Consider the following 26,287-nt stretch of genomic DNA (forward strand, 5'->3'; position numbering starts at 1 on the left):
GAGGGAGGGAGGGAGGCGCACCCTAAGGATACCAACCTAGCGCGGCGGGGACTCAAGCCGCCACCTTCCCTGCCCAACCTCGCAAACTAGACAGCCGCCTCTTCGCTGTGCCGGCCTGCATCCTGGCGCCCTCTAGTGGGCAGTCCAGGGATATCGCGACTTACCTTGCATGGGGAAAAAAAGAGCGGGCTTGTTGGGGGAGGGGGAGGCGGGCGGTTTTCGGAGTAAGATTTCACTTTTGGAGTCCTTCTTCCCCTCTCTCTCTCTCTCTCTCCCTCTCCCTCCACCTCCCCCGCTTCGGCTCCAGCATTCTTCAGTTACCCCTGCACGTCAACACACACCTCTGGCCCTTCGCGTGAAGAGTTTGTGTCTCCACCCCGCCCTGGTTTTCTTCAGGGAAAATAGGTCTGTGGGTCACTAGGCTGAAAAGGCCGTTTGGGTTTCCTGCCCTTTCAGCGTTGTTTCCTGCCTTTCAGGATATGAGAAAACAAATAACTAGAAGGCAGAATATCCTTGCCTGAAACTGCTCTCCTATTTTCCCCTTTCTTCTGAGCAGAGGAACTAGCCTTTCCTGGCCCTTAAAGATTTATTTATCTGTCTTTCCCGTCCAGCTACCTACTTATTACTTAGTTGCTATATTATTTATTTATTTATTTATTTATTTACTTACTTACTTACTTACTTACTTACTTACTTACTTACTTACTTACTTACTTACTTACTTTATTTTTTACTTACTTACTTATTTGATTTCTATGCCGCCCTTCTGTGACTCAGGGAGGCTCACAGCATGTAGAAATCTAAATCATATTAAAATCCTCATGATTAAAAATTAACAATACATAGGTTAACAATAGTAAGGGGCATTCATAAGTGCACCAGCGTGTCCTCCGTCCCTTGTCCTAATGTTTCTTTTTTTCTTTTTACTAGTATCTATACATGATATTATTATATATTTTTATACCACCAATACGTACTTGACAAAAGAAACAAACATACAATAAATAAATACATTCATCCATCATCCATCACACATTCATTCATTGGGTGGGGCAAGGTGTTAAAATTTCAATTTGGTCATCAAGAGATGACCAAAGAGGAGAAATCTTTTCTTCCCCACTTTCTTGGATAAATAACTGAAATTGGCCCTCAGGTGCCAAAATGATTGTTTTAATAGCATTTAGACATATATCGCTTCATAGTGCTTTTACAGCCCTCTCTAAGCAGTTTGCAGAATCAGCCTATTGTCCCCAACAATCTGGGCCCTCATTTTACCCACCTCGGAAGGATGGAAGGCTGAGTCAACCTTGAGCCGGTGATAAGATTTGAACTGCTGAACTACAGCAGTGCTGCACTCTAACCACTGCTTCTTAAAACTTGTTTCTTCAGCAGCACTTTTGGATATTCCTTTCCTTGGTTTGACTTCTCATGGTAGATTAAAAAATCAGGAGCATTTCCATAATTTATTTTTCCTCAGCTACCACACTCAAGGTGGGTGGGGGGAGAGGAAGGAAGGATTTTTATTGCCAAGGCCTCACCCTCAATTATGTCCCTGCAGAGAAAGGAGGAAAGCCGACCTTTGGGACCTCACCAATCCATCCGTTCCTTGAATTAGGCCGCTGCTGCGAGGCATTCATAACAAGAGCCTAAAAAAATGATTGCTTCCTTCCCTTTCTAAGGTGATGAAGCCGAATGGAATTAAGGGCTCCTGGTGTCAAGGCCGATGCCTGTAATAATTTCCCCTGTACTTCTTACCTTTATTGGAAGTCTAGGACTCACATATACTTGAATATGTAGGTAATCCTCAACTTATGATAAGTGCTAAGCAAGATGGTTAAGTGAATTGCACCCAGGGTTTTTTTGCCATGGGTGAGCAAATAACTAGTCACTAGAGAATCAAGCAGTTGTTAAGCTAATCTGGCCTCCCCCATTTACTTTGCTTGTGAAACAGAGTTGACAAATCATATCGGATAAAATGTCATCACTCCTTTATGGCCAAGCATGATGCAGGAGTGTAGTTGTTTCAAAAATAACAACAGCCAACAAGGAAGGTTGCAAATAGCCATTACATCGCCCTAGTTGCTAAACGAATGGTTATAAGCTTATAAGGACTACCTGTGAATACAGATATAAACATACATGCATATAAAATGGGAGCTTAAATTTTAGGTTTCGTCTTTCCATTGCAAAAGGCTGTCATCCATTCTCCAAAAGCTTATCAAGGCCACCTAATTAGCATTCTCATAACAGATTTTTTCCTCCCTCTTAGTCTTACCTCCTTCTAACTTAAAATTTGTGGATGTACTATTTGGGGCCTAAAACGTTGGTCTATACTGGAAGAGTAGGCTTGGAATTATATCAACTGTAATTCCAATTCAACTACTTAGGACCACCAGGTTCGGCTTGTTCTTTCAAGTCCTTTCATTAACCCAATTTTCTTTTTTGACATGATTCAATTCATATATTGCACCAAATTGATTGCATAAATCCTCACGATTAGCTGGCTCCTAACACTAGGTTGTGAAACAGTTGACAAATCATATTAACTAAAATGTTGTCACCCCATTATGGCTAAGCAAGATGCAGGAGTATAGTTGTTTTTTAAAAAAAATGTTTCCTCCACTTCCCAAATACTAAATTTCCCATTTTGCAACAAACACAAAATCCTGATTTGCATCATGTAGCTCAAATGAAAACAGCTTTGACTTAATTTGATTGGCAGACCAAGTACATAATGTTTCACTTCTATATCAAACCATATAAAAGTTTGGAGTGGCTGTAACAGTGATGGTTTACAAGGATGGTACAAACCTAGCGATGGTTTATATGAGCCTAGCTAATAATGGTTGAAAAAACAAATAATAGCCCAGAGCAAAATATGACCTCTATCCAGTGAAGGGCTAACAAAATTTTGACTACCACAATGTGGATATGGCTTACGCAAGACGCCCTGCATTTTCTTTCAACATCTTTCAATGCAAATTGGGTGCTCTGGGGTGGAGCTCCATTTTCACCCCTGCCTCTATCCCTAGTCGGGTTTTTTCATTTACAAAGTTCAGCAGGTATAGGAAGTCCTGTTATTTGGTATTACCTACTAAAGTAGCAAAATATTACCTTTCTCCAATTTCCCACAAAATAAAGGAAACAACTAGAGAAATAATTTTGTAAAAAAAAACCTCACAGTTTATTGCTTACACAACTAGGTGTCCCATATAATAAGACCAGACATTCACTACATAACAAGACAGTTGGTCCTGTCTGAGCGGAAGTTTAAGATTTTAGTATTTTCCTGCAACAGATGGTTTAATGCATTTTCTTCCTATCCAAATTTAGGCCACCTTTAATTCAACTGGGGATACTCTGGCTGATTGTGACTGCAAGTGGTAGAATTCATAGCCTGCAGCGCTTTTGAATATGTGGATTGAAAAGTCTGGGAAATGCAATGCATCCCTATCTCTTTGGGCAAGGTTAAAGGTGGATCTGTGGAGAATGCAGAATTTGAAACACTGGACTTTTCTTTCCAGTTCCAGTTTTAACATCTATGGAGACAAGTGGCTCACTGTCATCACAATGTAATCTTCAGTCCTCTCAGTTATGCACAAAGGGATATGCGGCAACGATAGACAGGGCAGCTGTGAGGCTTGCTAGCCCTACCTATCTACAACAGGAGCTTTGATGCTGGAAAAAATGCATGCTTGCAACTCAGACATGAGCCCACGTGATGATAAATGACCCTTCTGTTCAATGCTGGCCCATCTGATGGCCGTTTTCCCATTTGTAGCCAATCTGCTTACAGGTTTTTTTGCCACAAAACGAAGGATTAAGCTTCGCGTTATTTCAATGAAAGTTGAATATAAGGGGGCATCTGGTCCAGCGTTTAAGGACTGAGAGACTTCCAGTGGAAGCATTCACAGTATAGATATAGACATGAGGCTAGAATGCCAGTCATGCCAAAAAACAAAATAATAATAATAATAATAATAAAGAAAAAAAACCCAACAAAAAACCCTCCCCCCAAACCTGAAAACCTCTGGAGCAGGGGCGGCATTTCATGGCCCCAACGACATTAATAAAAAAGGACCTCAAACAATTATGAATAACTGGGGGAGGAAAAATATAGTTTTCTCTACCGTATTGCATAAATATCCATATATGCCTAAAGCATCTAATATTTACCAATAACGGGAACTAATTGGCCTGTTACTAGAACTGGGCAATGCCTCTGGGATGGCCTTCCTAAAATCTGAGTGGAAAAATTAAGCCAAGTGTTTATGAAGTCCACCCAGAGAGGGATTTACTACCCCAAAGCGGACATTTAATAAGAAGAAATATGAATATTCTTGATGTTTGAGCTTTGGGCTCAGAAGATTGGCTGCCCCATAATGGTTTGGCAGTGGTTTTTTTACGGATGGGCTACACCGGAAAAATTAATCAAGGGAAAACTGACCGGATCCTATGTGGAAACCTACTGCTATGAAAGAGTAAAGCATAACGCATTACAGTAGTCATTCTGAATGACGCACACGCTCAAAATTCAAACACCCCTCCTTTGCATACACACACACAAACATACGAAGTTGGCTGCTGAATGGAATACATGGCCCAATAGTGCCAACTTATATTGCACTTGAGTGAGGTACGAAACTGAGTTTAAAAACAAAACAAAAACCCACTCAGAACTTGGCCTCTTTGGACCACAGGATTTTGTGAGAGAAAGGAGGCCAGGGTAGGTATGAATTTTAAGACACATGTAAACGAAAGGGAAGGGGGAAGCCCCCAATAACAGGGAGCGGCAGCATCTCTTAACATGATGAGGGACACAGACTCTATCTCCAGCAGGTTGAAACTTCATCTTGCCCCCTAAAAATTAAGTCCAGCAGCTCATTTTATTTAGTCCTTTGCCCTCTTCATAACCTGCTTCTGCTGCCTTTGATTGTCTTTTACTTTTTTTTTTTTTATGAACTGCACATTTTCTTGCTCTTGCCAGAGAAGCACCTTAATAGAAGTCTCAAAGGCCCTTTTTGTATTGTTGTCCTTCAGGCTTCTGGGAGGCAGGAATAGAGGCCACGCGGCTGAAGGACGCGGCTTCTTCATTTCGTGGTCCTGTCGGGATGTCAGTCAAAAACAAGGATCAGAAGAAGGAAGTTCCTGACCTCCTGTCCCCTTCCCCCACTGATTGGCTCAGAACCTGAGCTCAAAGTCAGAAAGGTGTATCCATATAGTCAATGCCAGCCTCAACCCAGGCACAAGTCTAAATTTTAGCTGAGCTTGCTCGGTTGGTAAGATCGGGTCACAGGCAGAGGCAGCTTGTGGAGGCCTAAAGAAGAGAAAACAAAAGTGGTGGAACAAGTCAAGCCTGCCCTCTTGTCCTTTGCTATTTTTTTAATTTTATTTATTTATTTATTTATTTTGTCCAATACACAATAATACAACATGAAGGTTATAGATCAGGGGTCCCCAAACTTTTTACACAGGGGTCCAGTTCACTGTCCCTCGGACTGTTGGAGGGCTGGACTATAAAAAAAACCCTATGAACAAATTCCTATGCACACTGCACATACCTTGTTTTAAAGTAAAAAACAAAATGGGAACGTACTATTTAGAGGGGGGAGGAGATCTGAAATTCATATATGTTTATGTTTTGTTTTTTAATTTTCTTTTGTTGACATCTGATTGGCTATACAAGGTTTTCTTGGCTTATGAAAAATGTATAAAGAAAGAAGGAAGCACTTTGGCATAATGGTTAATAAGTTAGAAATATAATTGGTGTTGCACTTTTTGAAGGAACATTAAGGAGGGAATTTAATTAAAAGAAAATGAATGTAACTGGATGACAAAATTAGAAAAAAAACCTTTTGCAACTTTTTTGATGGTTGATATTAGTTACTAACAAAATACCACATTTTATTCATAGAAAATTAGATGGTACACTATGTTGTTTGAATGTATGTTGAGAGAAAAATTTAAAAAATTTACCCCCCCCCCAAAACAGTCCTTCCTTCCTCTGTCCCTCCATTTCATTCTTCCTTCCTTCCTTGTTCCCTCCATTTCTCCTCCTTTCCTTCCTTCCTTCCTTCCCTCCTTCATTCCTCTCCACTTCTCCTTCCCTCCCTCTCTTTCCCTTTTCTTTCTTTCTCTCTTTTCCCTGTGCTGTTGTCACTCACTGGCGGGCCGGATAAATGGCCTCAGTGGGCCGCATGTGGCCCGCGGCCGTAGTTTGGGGACCACTGTTATAGAGGATATAGTAGAGAAGAAATACGAGATATAGGAGAGACTATAGGACAGGGGACGGAAGGCAATTTAGGCAACAAGAAAGCCAATACGACACAGCAATTTTGTTATTGATTGCAAGCTATTTGCGAAAAGTGATTTAAGAGTGGCCAACAGGTTTAGCAGGGGTGGGCAGCATGTAATCAAGGCAGAAAGGTCTTCTTAATGGAAATCAGGCCAATTTAATAGAAGTTCCAAACCTTTCCCAACTCAAACGCTTGACACGCACAGATGTACACACATATACCAAGCCAAACTGGTTTAGTCCTAGCTTTCAGAATAAACAGCTGTTAGTAGTCTGTTCAACTGTTGGGCCAGTAATATATAAAGAAGCCAACAATGTATGGTTGTATGGGTTGATGTAATGTAGCTTTATAAAGCTATGTTCTGACTGGCTGTAGTATTGCAAATTGCCATAAGAGGGAGCTAGAGATCATGGCTTATTCTCTCTGTTGTTTTATTCTGATTGACTCTGTTTTATGGTCTGATTTATGATGCATTTGTAAGCTGTAATATCTTTGTTGAATGTATATGACAAAGACAAACTGGTAAGAAGATGATTGTACTTCTAGATTTGAACGCGTATGACCTGGACTGTTTATTTGGACTGTTCTGTTTCTTAAAGTAAACACCATATGCACTTTAATGTATCTGTGTGTGTGACTGGATAATTAATCATATCTACTGCATTACCTCATTTCTATGTGCATGTCCTTGATAACTCAAGGGTTGCTCTGCACACAACTTAACAGCAACAATTGATTGGGTTCACATAAGACACTGCATTTTTAAAAAGAAGGATATTATAACCCAATGCAATATGTGAAAAATCTACTGGCCATCCAAAAAGAAGAGGCTTCCAGTCCTAGGCTACACAAGAGATATATCCTTTTCCAGGTTGATCAGGCCCCCTGTTGTCTCCCCCTCCTCATTCTCAGAAAAAGACCCAGACTTACTCACCAACTGCCCTGATGAGTTCTGCCTGCACTGCCCAGGTGAACTTCTTCACCAAGCAAAGTGTTGTGAGTCCGGCAAAGAGCATATTATATAGGAAAACGATGTAGAAGTTTCCCAGCCAGTTAAACCTCCCGAAGTCTCCTAGCAAGTCAAATCTTGTAATCCCTGAAATGAAGAGGAGAAGGAAAGAGGATGACAAACATGGACCAGAAATATACCTGTCTTCCGATCCCAATCTGGGCTCTTGTAGATCCACTAACACAACATTTCAAATCTGGGGCAGAATTGAGCATCTTAACAAGTTTTGCTTTCATTAAAATATGTGTGTGTGTGTGTGTGTAAATATGTATATGTATCTAGCTGAATACTTGTGCTCTGCTACAAAACTATGTGATTGGGCTTTGTAAATCGACACAGGTTGGAAATTAGTGAATAGTTATGATCAGCCTCTCATCTCCCCTTGTCTCCCTCAGCCTTGCCCCACAGAAACATCTCCTATCGTATCCCCTTCTCTCCCTCAGGGTTACCCCACAGAAGCCTCCCCTAACCCATCTCCTGCTCTCCCCCAGCCTTGCCCCACAAAAGTCTATCTTATCCCACTTCTCTCCCTCAGCCTCGCCCCATAGAAGCCTCCCCTATCCTACTCCTCAGGCTTGCCCTAAAGAAACCTCCCCTATCCTATCCCTTGCTTGCTGCTGTGAAAGTAAAACTGAAACTCCTCTCCTCTGCTTGTGTTTTATATTTGGATCAGATTTTTTTTAGGTGGGGAGGGGAAGTAGAACTCCTTAGTATCAGTGTGTGTTATTAGTAATATAGGAAATACTAATGCTCTGGTGGTCATTTTGAAAAATTCTTTCTTACTGAGCACCTAGAAGGCAAGAGTAACATACATGGCAAATTTCAGGTTTGTAGGCTTTGCGGTTCTGGAGATTTTGTGATGATGCGTGAGTGGAAGTTTGCTTACACACACACACACACACACACACACACACACATATTTGGCTCCAAAAATTTTAAAAAGCTTTTCAAGGAAATAGAATTTTAATGATCTACCATTTCTTGTGTACCTTTCTGGAAGATCTACCGGGAGAAACAGGATAATTATATTAACTTTTTTTTTAAAAAATTACCCAGTATTTAGGTTTCATCTATGCAAGTCTTTTTGCCATTACTATAGCTCCAGTTTTTACAATGAGGCCACACATTTACTTGACTGATCAATCTGATATATAGATCGAGGAAGCTACAGACAACTGTATGGATAAGAAGGAACAACTCACCCAACGTGCGAGACAACACAGGGAGTGCCGAACTCAACACCAAGAGGGAGACGCAGTTCCCAATGATCTGCCAGGAAATACAATTGAAAGCAATGATCTGTGTTCTTGCCACTACCTGCCTTCAACTCACACATTCAATCCTACAAAATAATATGTTAATTTATTTACCTATTCACTTTTATTTATTTTTTAACAAGTAGCTCAAGATAGCAAACATACCTAATACTCCTTCCTCCTCCTCTTTTCCTGATTACAATGGGTTTGCCATTGTAAACTACCTATTGTAGTCTCTTGTACTATCACTTTAAATATTTTGGGCTGGTTCGCCATAAGAGGGCGCCAGTACTCCTTCCCTCAATGATGCTTTAACGCTCATTCGTTTTTGCTTTGCCTTGAGGGGGGAGTGTGTTTGCTTAGTGCTTAATATATTGTATGGCTTAGTGCTTGTTATGGATTGTTTCTGTTTCGTATATATGTAAATAGTACTTATTAAGCATAACTAAATCTGTGTCTTGTTTTTCTTTGGCTTTACCACACATCCACACTCTGTTAAAATGCTCTGCTCAGTGTACGTCAAAGGTCTCATAGCCTAGCTATACCGAGACATACCAACATGCATCATGAGCCAATATACACAAGGGTTCATCTCTCAAACTAGAAGCCCTTCCCCGTCTCTGCTAAAATTCACTCATTCCATTTCTCAACCAGGTCTCTCTGTTGATCCACATGCCATTCTCCACCAAAGATTATCCCACCACCTTGCTTCAAAATTCAAAGCTCTCTAGCTATCACAATTCTGTAAACCAAACTATTCCAGGGATGTCCAACCTTGGCAACTTTGAGACTTGTGGACTTCCCTTTTCTTTCTTTTCCTTACACTTCTTTTCGCCACCCTATTTTCCCTACTATTTTCTTTTGTATTTTATATAACTAATTAAACTAATTAAAAAATGAAAGACCTGTGGACTTCAACTTCAGCATGGCTGGCTGGAGAATTCTGGGAGTTGGAGTCCACAGGTCTTAAAGTTGCCAAGGTTGGACACCCCTGATCTGTTCAAATATCGTAACTGCTAAAAGGCTTGTTCCTTTTTGCTGTATATCTCGCATTCCTTGAAAAACGTTTCAACTAATGGTTTGGAGGTTTCCCCAATGAAAGTGTGTAACAATAAAATGCTACAGGACAAAGACCTACCTTTGTCATGGCTGTGTTGTGTTGCTCAGGCAGCAGTTTAATGAAAAATGGGGAGCTATAGAATCCCACAACAGAGGAGATCATTAAATAACTGAGAAACATTAAGGAAAAACAGATGATCTTCAATTCATGTAAATTAATTAAATTTATGTTATGGATCTTTGAGAAAAGAAAGAACACAACTACCTAGATTATACACATATTATGCAATGCTGTACTAAAATGGAAGCTGAAAAGATAGAAAATTCAGGAGAGTAAAAAAAGAAAGAATTCTTTGCAAATGACGGCACTGGATTGAGGGAGATACCCACTTGGATGGCTTCAGAAAGGCAGTAGCAGCGGTGGACTGGCTCTATAGAACTGGTAGTGACTTGGCGGTTTGGATTGCTAGAACCAGCAGCGACCCAGGCCTGCCACACCCTTGAACCGGCTCTCTCGGTGATATCATAGGGGCTGCCATCTTGTTTTTTTGCTTCTGCACATGCACAGCAGCTGTTTTTTTGCTTCTGCACATGAGCAGAAGCTGCGTTTTAAGCACTGCGCATGCGCGTGCTTCACATCACTGAGCGAACCAGTAGCGAAGAAAACCGGAACCCACCCCTGGGCAGCAGACCAACTCATGTAAGAGAAGTCTCTGAGTAGAGTAGTTACATGATGCTTCCATTAACAAAGACAGGATGAAAGAAGAGCAGATTATTAATTACGAGATGATCCAACAAAGTGTAAATAAATGTGAAACAGACCAATGGGGGAGGGGAGGATGGGGACGAGTGTTTCCTTACTAAACGTGAATGGCATTAACTGCACCAAGAGCAACAAAGGAGATTCCAGTAAGGATACAATATCAGAATGACCTGCATGGCTGCCCCAAAAGAGCCAAAGACAGAGAAAGAAACTTTTCCAAGTGGCGCATCCTGCAGAATGAGAAAAGGAAGTAAGGTTATTTCGGGAAGAAAACATGACAAAATCTATGCTTTTCTGCATATCAAAAGCTCAATGCTGGAACCCAAACCAAATTCTTCCTTGGGGGGAATTTTCTGTAAATGTCCTGCTATTCCTTACTATTATAAATGTTGGGTCTTAAAGTTGGTTGACAGAGCTTACGTCCCTGCTTAACTCTCTGCATTTTCCCATCCTCATAAGAAACAGAATACAGTAGTACCTCTAGATACGAGTTTAATTCGTTCCAGAACGGAGCTCGTATGTCGATCAACTCGTATCTGGAACAAATGGCTTTAGACTTTGTCCCCCCCCCCCCCCCCCCGCAGAGATAACTAGAAGCAAGGATTCTTGCGCCACCTAGTGGAAGCTCGGCTCGTATCCCGAATTTGAGCTCGAGTGTGGAACAGAAATTTCGCTCCCGTCGTGGCTCGTAACTTGGAATACTCGCATGTGGAGCAGCTTGTATCTAGAGGTACTACTGTATATGGCTTGGAATATAGCCTCTCCCATGGGAAGGAGAAGCTTCTATCAAATGGACAAAGGGAAGGCGATGACCACCTCTCCCTGGAGTTCTCTATAGAGAGACTCTGTTCATCCAGAACAGATTTATCCCTGTTCTGGATGGTTGGGGAGCTCTAAAACAAAACCAGAAGACGCAGAAAGGAAAGGAAGTAAAAGGCATAAGCAGCCGAGTTTCACTCTCGAGGAAACCTTCTTATTCCATGCACTATGCATAACTTTCTGGAGCGCAGAGTTTGTTCTCTGGGGCAAACTACATTCCTGGGGCAAAAGCTTATAGCAGACTAGAGCAGTGTTTCCCAAGCTTGGCAACTTGAATATATTTGGACTTCAACTCCCAGAATTCCCCAGCCAGCAAATGCTTGTTTGTTTGTTTATTAATTAGACTTCCATGCCACCCTTCTCGAAGCGACTCAGGGCGGCATACAATATTGTAAATGCAGACAATATATGTGAGAAATCTAATTATTTTTAAAAGGCATATACAAAATTAATAAAAATCTAAAATCCCTTATACAGTCTTCCACGCTCATCCAATTCAATCATTCACATCGGCCAGGGACAATCTCGTCACTCACGGCCCCAAAGCCCACTGGCAGAGGTGGGTCTTCAGATCTTTAGGAAAGACCAGGAGGGAGGGAGCGGTATGATCTCTGGAGGGGGTTCATTCCAGAGGGATGGGGCTGCCACAGAGAAGGCTCTTCCCCTAGGCCCTGCCAGACGGCATTGTTTGGCCAATGGGACCTGGAGAAGGCCAACTCTGTGGGAACTAGCCGGCCGCTAGGATGTATGAGGCAGAAGGCGGTCGCGTAGGTAGTCTGGTCCTAAGACATGTTATAGGTCATAACCCGCACTTTGAATTGTGCCCAGAGACCAATTGGCAACCAATGCAGCTCACGGAATGTTGTTGAAATGTGGGCAGATCTTGGGAGCCCCACAATAGCTCGCGCAGCTCCATTTTGCACAATTTGCAGTCTCCGAACACTCTTCAAAGGCAGCCCCATGTAGAGAGCCTTTGGCTGTCCTTGCTGCCAAGCTTGCATGGGTTGCTTTTATTTTGAAGATTACATAGATTACATAGGTGTGTCTATGCACACCAATGTGCCTTCACAGCCTATTGCTTTGGACCTCCACAAGAGTGCCAGTATCTCAATGTGGCCCCTTGGGAAAATTAATGGCCCAATGGTGGCTTATGGGATACCAGCTCTCCCTAGGGAAAGGAGGATAGAGGCTGGATTGCTGAAATAGGAATTCTGCCCCAAGGTGAAGCAATTGTGTACCAATTGTGTAGCCACTCTGAGTCCATGGAGAGGGGCGGCATACAAATCTAATAAATTAAATTAAATTAAGTTAAATCTGAATGATCAATAAGGACAGCTGACAGAGTCTTTCATCAAACTGCAAATGAAAACCAGGCACAAGAAAACTAGAAAAGGAGGGAACAGGTGTCTTTTGTGCCCTCACCTGGATTCCTCGAGGCATTGCAGCATCATCCAACAGCAGCTCCAGGACATGGAAGCAGACAACCAGAACAGAGATACCCTAGAAAATACCATATAAACCTGAGTATGCAGTGAAAGGTAAGAGAAGAGAGGTTTCCATGCTGCATCCTGAGCTTGCCCCTTAAAGAGCTACATGCAACATTTGAAAATAGCAACAGGGACTTTTCAGGCACCTTTGAAATCTGGTTCCCAAGCCAAAACATTGATCCTATATTGTTGTAGCCTGCCAGTGGCCAGTGGAGCTGGCAACAGACTCAGACAGCGAGGAAATTGGGGAGAAACATGGGCCAGTCCTGGAGTCTGGGGAAGGCTCTGCGTTGGAGGCAGAGATGGGGTCAGGGCTGTCCGACAGTTATCAGCTGCCTTCAGAGTTGGAGATACTAGGGCTGAAGAAGCTGGAGCCTGTTCCTGATGTGCGCAGAGCTCCCAGGAGAAGGGAACAATTAAGGAACAGGGGTTGACTCGGGTAAAAGTACATGGAGGAGATGGGCATGGCCAAACACCGTAGCCACACGGAGTTCCCCTCGTTCTTCAGGGAAACCACAATATCCCTGTCGCCTGGGGACCCTGGTTCTATCAGAACCAGGTTGGAATCACCCTTGAGGGGTGGTGAAGAAGTGGGACACCGCTAGCGAGCTGGAAGGGGTCGGCAAGCCTCCCAGAAAGCCAGCTTAGAGCCCACAACTGTCAGCAATGGAAAATGGCTTGTAAAAGCCATTTAAGCCATGGAGGCCACGCAAAAAGAAAGGTAGGGTAATTTAAGAGAAGGGCTGGAGGTAGAGAAGAAAAGCTGAAGATCAAATTGGCCAGAGAACAATTTGGGATTTTTTAAAAACTTAAAGGAAACAAACATATTGAAAAGCTTGGGAAGTGGCTAATTAACAAAGGGAAGATTTTTTAAATAAATAACTTACAAGGCTCTAACTAAAACCCAATGCTAGAAAAATAAGGAGAATTTTTGAGTTTACTGATTAAGAACCTGTTTTTAAAATACACAAAGATATTGAATAAAAGGAAAAGACTTATGGGACTAAGTAGGAGTGCCATCTGTTGGTGAGAGGTTTCACATTAACTGTTCACCAGTGGCTATTTACTCAGCTGTTGACCTTGAAGTGAGAATTTATCTCAGAAAATAAAAAGCACTGGTTATTTTGTCTCTAATTGTTATAAAAAAAGTATTCTCATCTACTGGCTGACTGAACTTTGAATGAACTCTGGAAAGGCTACATTAAATACTAAAATGGCTACTGTATTTGGCACAGAGGAAAGTAATTTGTACTAGGCTGTTGGAAGATTTCCTTAGACAGATGGATTTAATCTGGTGTGACGAACTTAATAGGATAGGTAAAGGCAACAAGTCTAAAATCTTCAATAACTTTCTCTGCCCCCTCGAGGCTACTCCGTTCACGGCAAAATTATCTATAATACTGCATAATACTACATAACTTTTTCTATTATCACAATTACAGTACATTTAAAAAGTTCTAGGGATCATTTTCAGACCATTTCCTGACTTCAGGAGATTGACATGGCAAGTCTAAAAGCTGGAGATGGGGAAGTGAAATTCCCAAAAACTGGAATGCAGAAAAGTTGGAAAGGCTGATCTGTATGAGGGACAGGGAAGAGATCAGCCATGGTGATGAGCAATAGGAATCACAGAGCTTAGTGTTATCTGGATGACCGCATGCTGTTGATAAAATAGTTTAAAGACAGAGATAGACCAAAATAGAAATTTACAATTCATTTCAACCCCAGAATTTACCGTCAATGACAGCAGAGACAGCATAGCCAATGGATAGCCCAGGTTCCTTTGCCAAGCGGAAGCTTTGCGGCGGGTTTCTGCCAAAAAAAGGGGAGGACAACACAGAGAAGTTATATTGGATGAAGGATGACAATTTTCCAAGGCCCCTTGAGGCAATTCTCACTTTTTGAGATAAAGTTAAAGCTACAGGCTTGCTTTGACTGCACAGACTGGAATATTTTTGAAGGTACCAATAAAATCCAATAAAATCAAACCTAATAAAGAAAAGGATTAACACTAACATGTGTTTTACTCATCCTCATCTCATTTTTTTAAAAAAAGGAGAAAAAAGTTTGTGGCTCCCAGGAAGAGAAGCCTGAAAAAAAGGCCCAGAAGGAAAAAGCTGGCTTGAGAATTCTGGGAGTTGAAGTCCACAAGCCTGTTACGATATTCATGAACTGGGAGAGCCCATGCTAAGAAGGTCAGCCAATGAATAGACATAGCAACCAAGTCAGCCAATGGGAGCTAACCACTTCTGAATCTGAGCAGAGAATCAAAACGGGAAACTTAATCTTAAAACTGGGCGTGACTCTGCACTCTCCTCTCTGTACTCTTTGCTGAAATGAAACTAACTCTGCTGTCTGTAACTGCTTGAAGAAGAACTCTGCTAATGGTATTGTAAATTCATCTGTTACTATGTTTATAAAGAAGTTAATGAATCCAGTCGAATCAGTTATTTGTGGGTGCTTCTCGTTTTGATGTTTGCAACAAACTCTAATAAAGTTGCCAAGTCTGGGGACTCATGATCATGATCAAAAGCAAAAATGCTTTTCAAAATTATATGCCTCGATCCCAGGCCCTGCATATTCAATCTTGTGTTTTCTCAAGTATTTCTCCAAAGCTAAGAACCCAGAATTTTTGTGACATTAGTTCTTAGGTTGGAGTCATCTTGTCTCTTATGACCCCATCTCAAGTTGAGAAGATGAAGGGAAGTAACCTTTTCCCCTCCATAATTTTAATACGGATCCCAACAGATTGTAGATTACCAAGGTTATAGACTAAGCATCTGGAAGGCATCCATTTCCTGACCTAGCTCTAAATGAAGCATAATCAGATTTAGGATAGCACTCAAGGGCGAAGGCTTCCCTGCTGTGCCATCATCAATTCTTAAGCCCAAGTCCTGGCAAGTTTCTGTAAAAGCATGGAAAATATACATATTAGAGAATGTGAATGCATCTGGGAAAATCTTAGTACAGTGTTCCCTCGATTTTCGCCGGGGATGTGTTCCGAGACCACCCGCGAAAGTCAAATTTCCGCGAAGTAGAGATGCGGAAGTAAATGCACTATTTTTGGCTACGAACAGTATCACAAGCCTTCCCTTAACACTTAAAACCCCTAAACTGCAATTTCTCATTCCCTTAGCAACCATTTAGATTACTACTCACCATGTTTATTTATTAAAGTTTATTAAAAAAAAATATTTATTAAAGGCGGATGAAAGTTTGGCGATGACGTATGACATCATTGGGCGGGAAAAACCGTGGTATAGGGAAAAAACAGCAAAGTATTTTTTAATTAATATTTTTGAAAAACCGTGGTGTATAGCTGTTTCGTGAAGTTTGAACCCGCGAAAATCGAGGGACCACTGTATGTCATTTGTATGGCAGGAGGGGAATTAATCTGAGTATTCCCCAGGCTAGCATTGCATAAACGTTCAATCCATAATTTTAAAAAATAAAATAAAAGCAGTGCTTGGTGCAATAACAGACAGAACACAAGAGAAATAGGACTGTTTTGGAAAAAGCAAATCAGAGTTTTGAGAAATGTTGGTTATGGGGAATCAACGGAGGGGCAACAGGGTTATCTCCATGGACAAAAGAGCAGGAGCAGCCAGCTCCTTTCTTTCCACATTGCATTTTATTCTTACCCAGTGTTATCCTGTGTGCATGAATGGCTAGGTATTGTTGTCTCAACATTTCCATATCAAAGTTGAGCCAGCAGAACGTTTTCCCTGAACGAAAGGAAAAAGAGAGAGTAAAGAGATAGAACCTAGATCAGCTTCAATGCCCATGTGCAGCAACCTGCTTCTCGCTGCACCAGGACACAGCGCTATATGTGTGTGTGTGTATATATGTGTGTATGTATGAATGGATGTGTAAATGTATGTGTATGTGTATGTATGTATGTATGCATGTATGTATACCGTTTGTGGCCAGCTTTTAAGTGCTTAACACACCTTAGCTAATTTATACGACAAATGTGGCAACCTTGTTTATTCCTTTCCCTAATAGTATCAAACTGACTATAGACCTCACAGCTTATGGATTGTTATTTTAGTAGTATTGACAATGCATAATTGATAGACTGGATTTTATCATGGATTTTATCTGTTATTTATCATTTTATCCTACAACTTTGGATTGTGTGTTCACTAAGTGTTTTTATTTGTTTTGGTCTATGACTGTAATAATAAATTTGATTTATATATATAGGTAATCCTTATTGAATGATTACTCATTCAGTGAGTGTTAGAAGTTACATTGGAAGTGAATGTGGTGGATTTACAGTGGCACGTCATCACTGCAGTGTCACATGGTCATGGCAACCTCTCCCAATTAGAAGTCATGGCATCCTTCAATCATGTGATCACCACTTGCAACCTTCCAGGTGGCCTCTGACCAGCAATGGGGAACCCAGCAGGAGGCTGCAAACAGCAATCATGTAACCACAGAATGCTGCAGCCTAGGGGAGTCATCTAACAATAGCAACTGGAACTGTTGCAACGTCCACCATAAGTTGGTATGGTCATGCAATAATGTGCTTTATGACTGTGTTGCTCAGCAAGGAGTTGCGAGATCCAATTATTGTAAAGCGAGGATTACCTGTAATTGCCCTTTCAAAACATGTTAAAAATTGAACTCCTTTGAGATCCCTTGTAGATTGGTGTGTGTATGCAGTCACGATGATTGCTGTATGCTGTCATTTTTGAATAGTTATAGTTTATTACATTTGTATGCCACCCCTTTCCGAAGACTCGGGGCGGCTCACAGCATAGCAATAATACAATACATTACAAATCTAACAATAAAAAATTAGATCCATTTAAAAGACATTAATAACGTAATAAAATCCCTAGCTATGCAGTCACACATATTCAACCTAATCTATCATGCAGTAAGGCCAAAAATATAATAAAAAGGGGGGAAATGGTAATTATCCCCATGCCTGGCGACAAAAGTGGGTCTTGAGCATTTTATATAGATTTTATGGATTTTATATAGAACTAGTATTTATTGTAGAGGTTTAGTTGGTCTGTGGTGCTGTACACTACCATCAAGAGTTTGTACAGATTGCAATGGGATAGAAAATAGTGAACAAATAGTCATTGTAGCTGTATGCTAAATACAAGCGCAAGAATTCCCAAGCCTCAGCTCTGTCCAGGTTTAAGTGGGCACCTACCAGAGTTGATCTTGCGAGAAATGGCAGCTTCCTCAAATCCCGTGCAGCTCAGTTGCTCATCTAAATCCTCCAGGAGCTGAAAAGACAGAAAAAAATTCCCTCAAAACCCTATTAGGAATAAAGCTATTTGCTTTAATCATTCCAGAAAAATGTATTTCTACAGCTGATGCCTTTTCTCTTCCCTAATCAACTAAGCAAAGATGCAGAGTAGGCGGATAAGAGCTGGTTTAATTGATAGATCTATGGGATTGGCAATAATGGCAGTGTTTTAACATCAGCAGCATTAGTAGGTTGCTTAAAGCAGCTTTGGAGGAGGAGGAAGAGAAGGAATAATTGGCAATGGATTTTCAGGTGGAAGATTGGTGTCTTTATTTCATTCTACCAGTCAGAACAGTTTTGGGCAACAAGTGATGTGATGCAAGTCATAATACTTATTAAACTAGATTTGAGGGAGGGAGGGAGAGAGAGAGGGAGAGAGAAAGGGAAGAAGGGAGGGAGGGGGAGAGGGTTGATCTTGCAGTCCTGATGTGACTTCACCTCCCCTTTAATCTATTCTACACAAGTGATGTGATACATGTCATAATACTTATTAAACTAGATTTGAGGGAGGGAGGGAGAGAGAAAGGGAAGAAGGGAGGGAGGGAGGGGGAGGGGGTTGATCTTGCAGTCCTGATGTGACTTCACCTTCCCTTTAATCTATTCTATACAAGTGATGTGATGCAAGTCATAATACTTATTAAACTAGATTTGAGGGAGGGAGGGAGAGAGAGCAGGAGAGAGAAAGGGAAGAAGGGAGGGAGTTGATCTTGCAGTCCTGATGTGACTTCACCTCCCCTTTAATCTATTCTTACCTCTGGCCTTGCCTGTTTCTTCCCAAATAACAGTTTGATCATTATTAGTTAGAAAGGAAATCTATTGCTTGATATGGTATCATAAATGATGATAATTTCCCTACCCTCTTTTTTGGAACTGACCCTAGAACGGCTGAAGCTAACTTACCCTGGGCTTCACCAACAGTTTCCCTGTGACAGTGAACATCCGCGATAGACCGAAGGGGGTACACACTGCAAAGAATTAGAGAAAGAACAATTGCAATCAGCCCCAGCAAATAGCGCCCTAATGCTCATCTCCTGCCAGAAAGTGGCACTGTTCTCCACAATCTAGGAAAGTTGATAGGTTCTGCCAGGAAAGCAGATCTCTCTGCTTGTTCTGCTGTTTCACCATGCCAGAATGCCATTATTTATTCTCAGAGCCCGGCACAGAGCAGTTGGGGGAAACAGATGCCATTCTAGGAATTAAGTAGGTAAAAATAAAAAAAAATGAACCCAAGTCACCTCTTTCTACAGTGCAACAGATTACTGAGTTTGGGCTCTTCAAGTTATTATCTTCATATTCCTGTTATTTACCATTTTCCTATTGCATTATTCGAAGAGGCACTTTTTCTTTCAAATAGTTAAATGGTGGGAGCCAACACAGCAACATTTCCCAACTCTTTCCAAATGCTTTAGAACTGCAACCCTCAGAATTCTGAGCTAACGTGGATGACTGTTGGGGTCCTGACCTATCAGGTGATGGCTAGGAATTCTGGGTGTTGTAGTCCATATGCACGTAGAGGAGGTTAGAAAAAGTTGCTGTACTGAGTCTCAACTGACCAGCTGAACCCTCAACACTCTAGGAAACCGTAATGCTTCTATAACAGATCACATCTGCAACAGACGTTGTCAATCACCAGTACAGTGATACCTCGTCTTACAAACGCCTCCTCATACAAACTTTTCGAGATACAAACCCGGGGTCTAAGATTTTTTTGCCTCTTCTTACAAACTATTTTCACCTTACAAACCCACAGCCGCCGCTGGGATGCCCCACCTCCGGACTTCCGTTGCCAGCGAAGCGCCCGTTTTTGCACTGCTGGGATCCCCGTGAGGCTCCTCTCCATGGGAAACCCCACCTCCGGACTTCTGTGTTTTTGTGATGCTGCAGGGGAATCCCAGCAGGGGAATCCAGCAGCGCAAAAACGGGCTCTTCGCTGGCAACGGAAGTCCGGAGGTGGGGTTTCCCAGCAAGGGGAGCCTCAGCGAAATCGCAGCATCACAAAAACACAGAGGTCCAGAGGTGGGGTTTCAAGGACTTTTGTGTTTTTGCAATGCTGCGATTTCACTGATGCTGCCTTTGCTGGGAAACCCCACCTCCAGACTTCTGTTGCCAGCGAAGCGCTCATTTTTGTGATGCTGGGATTCCTCTGCTGGGATTCCCCTGCAGTATCACAAAAACACAGAAGTCCAGAGGTGGGGTTTCCCATGGAGGGGAGTCTCAGAGAAATCCCAGCAGCACAAAACGGGCACTTCGGCTGGCAAAAGGGGTGAATTTTGGGCTTGCACATATTAATCGCTTTTCCATTGATTCCTATGGGAAACATTGTTTCATCTTACAAACTTTTCACCTTAAGAACCTCGTCCTGGAACTAATTAAGTTTGTAACACAAGGTATCACTGTATTGACAATTCAAAGAACTATGGAGCAGATGATAAAAACACTCCTTCCCTGTCCCAAACTCCCAAATAGCAGACATGGCTGAAGTGAAAACTTACACAGGAGCAGAAGGACACCGAACAAGGAGATGCAAGAGTAGAGGTAGGGAAGATAATACTCCCAGAGATCTGTGGGAGAAAAAAAGAATACAATCAGGTTACAGCCAGGAGAAAAGAAACATGGAACTCCAGGCCTAGGAAATATCAAGGAGGTTGCTGAACTTCAAAACCCAACAGTTCCCCAATCATTAGAACCAAGAACAAAGGGAAGCTGGGAACTGAATTCAACCACATCTGAAGCTCTTAGACTGAGCCAAAGTTCCTACAAAATACTAAAGAAGAGATTCTCAGAAAGCAGGAATTAAATTATTGAACAAGGGCCATCAGATCACATTTAGCCCTACTTACTACTTCTTAGTTCTATATTATAGATTTTACTCAGGAGATGAAGGTAGCATCTAGCAATAGACATAATACAGCTTCACAATGCTTTCCAGCTCTAAGTGGTTTACTGAGCCAGCATATTTCCCCAATAATCTGGGTCCTCATTTTACCCATCTCGGAAGGATGGAAAGCTGAGTCAACCTTGAGCTGGTCAGGATCGAATTGCTGGAGTGAACAGTGAGTTAGCCTGTGATACTGCATTCTAACTATTGCACCACTAGGTTCCAAGGATTCCTACCTATTCCCCCCCCCCCCCAACAATCCTGTGAGGTAGATTGGGCTGAGAAAGAATGACAAGGATCAAGAAGTGTATAAAAAAATTATAGAATGTGCAGAATTAGACATGATGACAAAACGTTTGAATAATCAAATAGAAACAGAGTTTTATAAAATATGGGATAAAGTATACGAATGGTGGAATTTTAAAAATAGTATCAAAAGTTAAACTAACAAGAATTTAGAACTGTTTGAACTTATTGTTTTGAAAGTCTATAAGATAGAGTAAAACAGTTTAAAAATGCCTATAGTATGATAAAGTTAGATGTGCTATTTACTATATTACATTTTTTGAATAAGTATTTTATAAAGAAATTTAATTAACGTAAGAATATAGAGTTAAATTCAATAAGTATATAATAGATATGTGTATTACAGTGGTACCTCAAGATACGAACCCCTCGTCTTACGAACAACTCGTGATACGAACCCGGGGTTCAGAAAAATTTTGCCTCTTCTTACGAACTTTTTTCGAGTTACGAACCGGCGTTCGGAGACTGCTGGGAAGCCGCGCGGCTGTTTTAAAAGGTGACAGCCGGGCGGAGGGGCTTCCCAGAAGCCTCCCGAACGCCGGTTCGTAACTCGAACAAAGTTCGTAAGAAGAGGCAAAATTTTTCTGAACCCCGGGTTCGGTTCGGGAGGTTGCTGGGAAGCCCCCCAGCCCGGCTGTCACCTTTTAAAACAGCCGCGCGGCTTCCCAGGTGTCTCCCGAAGCAGAACGCGGAAGTTTGGCTTTGGCGTTCGGCTTCAGGAGACAGCTGGGAAGCGGCGCGGCTGTTTTAAAAGGTCGCAGACGGCCTGGGGGGCTTCCCAGCACCCCCCCGAACCCCAAACCCGGGTTCGGGGGGGTGCTGGGAAGCCCCCCAGGCCGGCTGTCACCTTTTAAAACAGCCGCGCGGCTTCCCAGCAGTCGCCGAAAGCTGTTTTTTTGCGGGGGGTTTTTTGGTTGCACGGATTAATTGACTTTACATTGTTTCCTATGGGAAACAATGTTTCGTCTTACGAACCTTTCGTCATACAAACCTCCTCCTTGCACCAATTAAGTTCGTATCATGAGGTATTACTGCATTTCCGTTTTGATTTGATCATAGTTAGGTTTTCGGTTTTTGTAGTAGTTTAGACTTCTAAGATAAGCGGAGCATTGGCAGTTCCTTGAGTGTTCAATGTTGTATGTCTTTTGTTTGTCTTTAAAAAAACAACAACCAATAAATTTAAAAAAAAATAGAATGACAGGCCCAAAGTAAGTCACCCACTGAATATTTGTGGCTGAGGGGCAACCAGAATCTTGGCTCTCTCTAGTTCTACCAAAAGTCCTTAACCACCACACTACACTGGTTCTTGCTCTCCAGCATTTCTGAGCTGAGCAAACAGAGGAAAAGGTCCATTTCTGTCAATCCAGAAATTATTTTAGTCTATGGAGAGGGACGGCACACAAATCTTATTATTATTATTATTATTATTATTATTATTATTATTATTATTATTATTATTAATAATAATAATATAATATTTCCAACACACTGCAAACCATACGAAGAATTGTTCTCATCTCAAACATCACTGTTAAGCAGAACTAGTTCTTCTGTCTCTGCGGCTGACCAACCATTCATGTCCTGCATTTCATTTCTTGCTTGCTTTTCATGAAGCATGACCAAGGGGAGGCTAGGCTATTAGAGGCTTATTGTTTATTCACTGGAGATTTTCATCTACTGTACATGGAGAACCTTGGGTTGGAAGCACCCAGTTAAATTTGTTTGTTTCATTTGACTTGTATTCTGCCTTTGTTACAGTATCGTTTATAAATAACCAAAAGCAGAAAAACATATTTAATACTCCTTCCTATTTTCCCCACAACAACAGCCCTGTGAGATGGGTTGGGCTGAGAGAGAGAGAGAGGGGATGATTGACCCAAAGTCACCCTGCAAATTCTTGATGCTTAAGACAGGACTAAAACTCACCGTATCCTGGTTCCTAGGCCAGCATCCTAACTGCTAAGACTAAACTGACCAAACAAACAAAAATTGGACAAACGGACCAAACAATTCCTTCACAACTCAGCTCCACTGACGAGATGATGAGGAATAAGAACAAGATTTCGTAAATTACTCAAGACTCACTTATACTGCCAGGCATAGGGGAGTTGAGATATTCCTTTCCCCTAGGCCATTACAATTTATGCATGGTATGTTTGTGTGTATGTTTGGTTTTATAATAAGAGTTTTTAGTTGTTTTAGTATTGGATTGTTACATGCTGTTTTTATCATTGTTGTTAGCCGCCCCGAGTCTACGGAGAGGGGCGGCACACAAATCCAATAAATAAATAAATAAAATAAGATTATTCATGCTTGCTGGCTAAAGTCTAGGCAACGTGCAGACCAATGCTGGGCCTGGCAATGTAGATCCAAGGATATCAGGTCTTCAAGGGTCCTTCCCTGCTACCCGAAGTTCAAAACTACCCTTGCAGTGGAAGCTATAGCCCTGCAGGGGGCGAAACGCCTTCCCCACCATAACTCACCATAGAGACTTTCCCTGCTCGCTCCGTCCTGGTCCAAAATAGCAGAGGCGACCCAGACCATCCCTAGCACCAACAAGGTTAGCAACAGCAGGACTACAAAGGTCTCATATACCCGAGCCATGATCCCCTGGGCAGAAGGAGAAAAGAGCGAGAGTTATTTCCGTTCCAGAGCTGGGAATACGATAAGAAGTCTTCAAGAGGCAGTTGGCACTATTTTGTTTCTAGGTAAAAACCACTTTTGGACCTTTTCGCTTGAAGCTGAAATCAGTGGAATTTTAATTTGGGGATTTGACGATTCGAGCTAATTATGATTATAGAAATACTGTACGCTATTACATATTTGAGCAAAAGGTTATTTTCTTTTTTTGTATTTGTAACTGCATTGAAGAAAGTTGGAAGTTACTTTTTATTCTATTATAATTCTTTCTTTTATTCCTTGCACTTTTCATACCCCACTTAAAATTTTATTTTATCTAGGAATTTGAGTGTGCTTGTGTGAGTGTGTAAATAAAATAAAAAAGAGGCAGTTGGTACCTTCTTTGATCCAGCAAAGCCTTCTGACTCCGTGAAGAAGTAGGCAAAGGGCATGAGGAAGACGAGGGAGAGGTTGGAGAAGAGGAAGACAAGATTCCAGAGCCCTAGGAACAGAAAAGAGGGAAAGAAATTCCTTTATGCCTCTGTTCCAGCTCCTCCTGCCGCACGAATCCCAGCGACCGATTAGGTCCCACAGAGTGGGCCTTCTCCGGGTCCCATCAACTAAACAATGTCGGTTGGCGGGCCCCAGGGGAAGAGCCTTCTCTGTGGCGGCACCGGCTCTCTGGAACCAACTCCCCCCGGAGATTAGAACTGCCCCTACTCTTCCTGCCTTCCGTAAACTCCTTAAAACCCACCTTTGCCGTCAGGCATGGGGGAATTGAAACATCTCCCCCTGGGCACGTTTAATTTATACATGGTATGCTTGTGTGTGTGTCTGTTAGTATATGGGGTTTTTTAAATCTTTAAATATTTTAATTAATTGGATTATTTATGATTTGTTTCACTTGTTGTGAGCCGCCCCGAGTCTTCGGAGAGGGGCGGCATACAAATCCAAATAATTAATAAATAAATAAATAAATATCCCGGCTCCCTCTCCTGCTGTTGGGACTCCTGCTAGCCTCTTTGATAGGGGCCATTCCTGGGATAATCCATAGGGCAGGACCCAACTCTGGTGGGGACATCCACTTCCTCTCCCAGTTGGATCCTACAGCCCTCTCAAAGCTGAAAATCCCAGCCACTTTTACAGAAAGGTTACAGAGCAGCGGTGAAATTCAAAATGTTTTTCTAATGTGCACTGCGAGCATATGCACTAAAGACAAATTCCTTGTACAGTGATACCTTGTTTTACAAACTTAATTGGTTCCGGGACGAGGTTCTTAAGGTGAAAAGTTTGTAAGACGAAACAATGTTTTCCATAGGAATCAATGGAAAAGCAATTAATGCATACAAGCCCAAAATTCACCCTTTTTGCCAGCCGAAGCACCTGTTTTTGCACTGCTGGGATTCCCCTGAGGCTCCCCTCCATGGGAAACCCCTCCTCTGGACTTCTGTGTTTTTGCAATGCTGCAGGGGAATCCCAGCAGGGGAATCCCAGCAGCGCAAAAACGGTTGCTTCGCTGCCAACGGAAGTGCGGAGGTGAGATTTCCCAGCGAAGGGAGCCTCAGTGAAATCACAGCATTGCAAAAACACTGAAGTCCTCGAAACCCCACCTCCGGACCTCTGTGTTTTTGCGATGCTGCGATTTCACTGAGGCTCCCTTCGCTGGGGAAACCCCACCTCCGGACTCCCATTGCCAGCGAAGCGCCCGTTTTTTGCGCTGCTGGGATTTTCCATCAGCATCACAAAAACACGGAAGTCCAGAGGTGGTGTTTCCCATGGAGGGGAGCCTCGAGGGAATCCCAGCAGCGCAAAAACGGGTGCTTTCCAGCACCTGTGGGTTTGTAAGGTGAAAATAGTTTGTAAGAAGAGGCAAAAAAATCTTAAATCCCGGGTTTGTATCTCGAAAAGTTTGTATGATGAGGCGTTTGTAAGACAAGGTATTACTGTATATCCAATCACACTTGGCCAATAAACTATTCTATTTTATTCCATTCTATTCCTATTTCTATTCTATTCCTATTTCTATTCTTCTCTATTCTATTCTATTTCTATTCTACTCTATTCATTCCAACCAAGGTCAACTCGATGCTCCCATCTGCTAAGACTTGGTTTCACGACTTGCCTGAGTGAGGGTTCTAGTCCCTCTTGCTTGTCAGGTTTTCCCCATTGTGAAAGTTCCCAGAAGGGGGAGTGGCCTTCCTTCCTTCCCCCCACAGAGACAGATTGTCCCTCCTCCGTACCCACAGAGGAAGCCTTGCAGGGAGCTCACCATGGATGAGGGAACCGTTCAACCACTGGATGTAGTAATTTTGAGGGAAGGAAAGCAAGACTTCATTGCCGATGATGGAGAAGGGCAGCAGGAGTACGGCCCCCAGGGACACAGCCAGAGTGAAGGTGCACAGCCACAGCCTGAGCAAAAGGGCACAAAAGAAAGTTTCAAGTTTCAAGTTTTATTGGATTTATATGCCGCCCCTCTCCGAAAACTCGGGGCGGCTAACAGCAATCATAAACAGTATACAATAA

The 26,287-nt window shown here is 42.1% G+C and overlaps 1 protein-coding gene across 1 annotated transcript in view; it reads right to left on the reverse strand.

Annotated features, from left to right (window-relative positions):
* Positions 1-3,157: 3,157 nt before the first annotated feature.
* The window catches only part of LMBR1L (limb development membrane protein 1 like), a 55,448-nt gene continuing 32,318 nt past the window's right edge, over positions 3,158-26,287 (reverse strand). The window contains exons 4-17 of the mRNA XM_070740415.1: positions 26,034-26,173; positions 24,163-24,266; positions 23,629-23,755; positions 20,454-20,522; positions 18,862-18,926; positions 17,863-17,938; positions 16,331-16,414; positions 14,425-14,501; positions 12,625-12,702; positions 10,540-10,613; positions 9,700-9,790; positions 8,508-8,574; positions 7,231-7,392; positions 3,158-5,317 (exon numbers count right to left, since the gene is read on the reverse strand). Coding sequence (XP_070596516.1) covers positions 5,259-5,317; positions 7,231-7,392; positions 8,508-8,574; positions 9,700-9,790; positions 10,540-10,613; positions 12,625-12,702; positions 14,425-14,501; positions 16,331-16,414; positions 17,863-17,938; positions 18,862-18,926; positions 20,454-20,522; positions 23,629-23,755; positions 24,163-24,266; positions 26,034-26,173 — 1,273 coding nt within the window. The 3' untranslated portion in view covers positions 3,158-5,258. The remainder of the gene's footprint in view (positions 5,318-7,230; positions 7,393-8,507; positions 8,575-9,699; positions 9,791-10,539; positions 10,614-12,624; positions 12,703-14,424; positions 14,502-16,330; positions 16,415-17,862; positions 17,939-18,861; positions 18,927-20,453; positions 20,523-23,628; positions 23,756-24,162; positions 24,267-26,033; positions 26,174-26,287) is intronic.

Source organism: Erythrolamprus reginae, chromosome 2, assembly GCF_031021105.1.
Source record: "Erythrolamprus reginae isolate rEryReg1 chromosome 2, rEryReg1.hap1, whole genome shotgun sequence".
Classification (NCBI taxonomy): domain Eukaryota; kingdom Metazoa; phylum Chordata; class Lepidosauria; order Squamata; family Dipsadidae; genus Erythrolamprus; species Erythrolamprus reginae.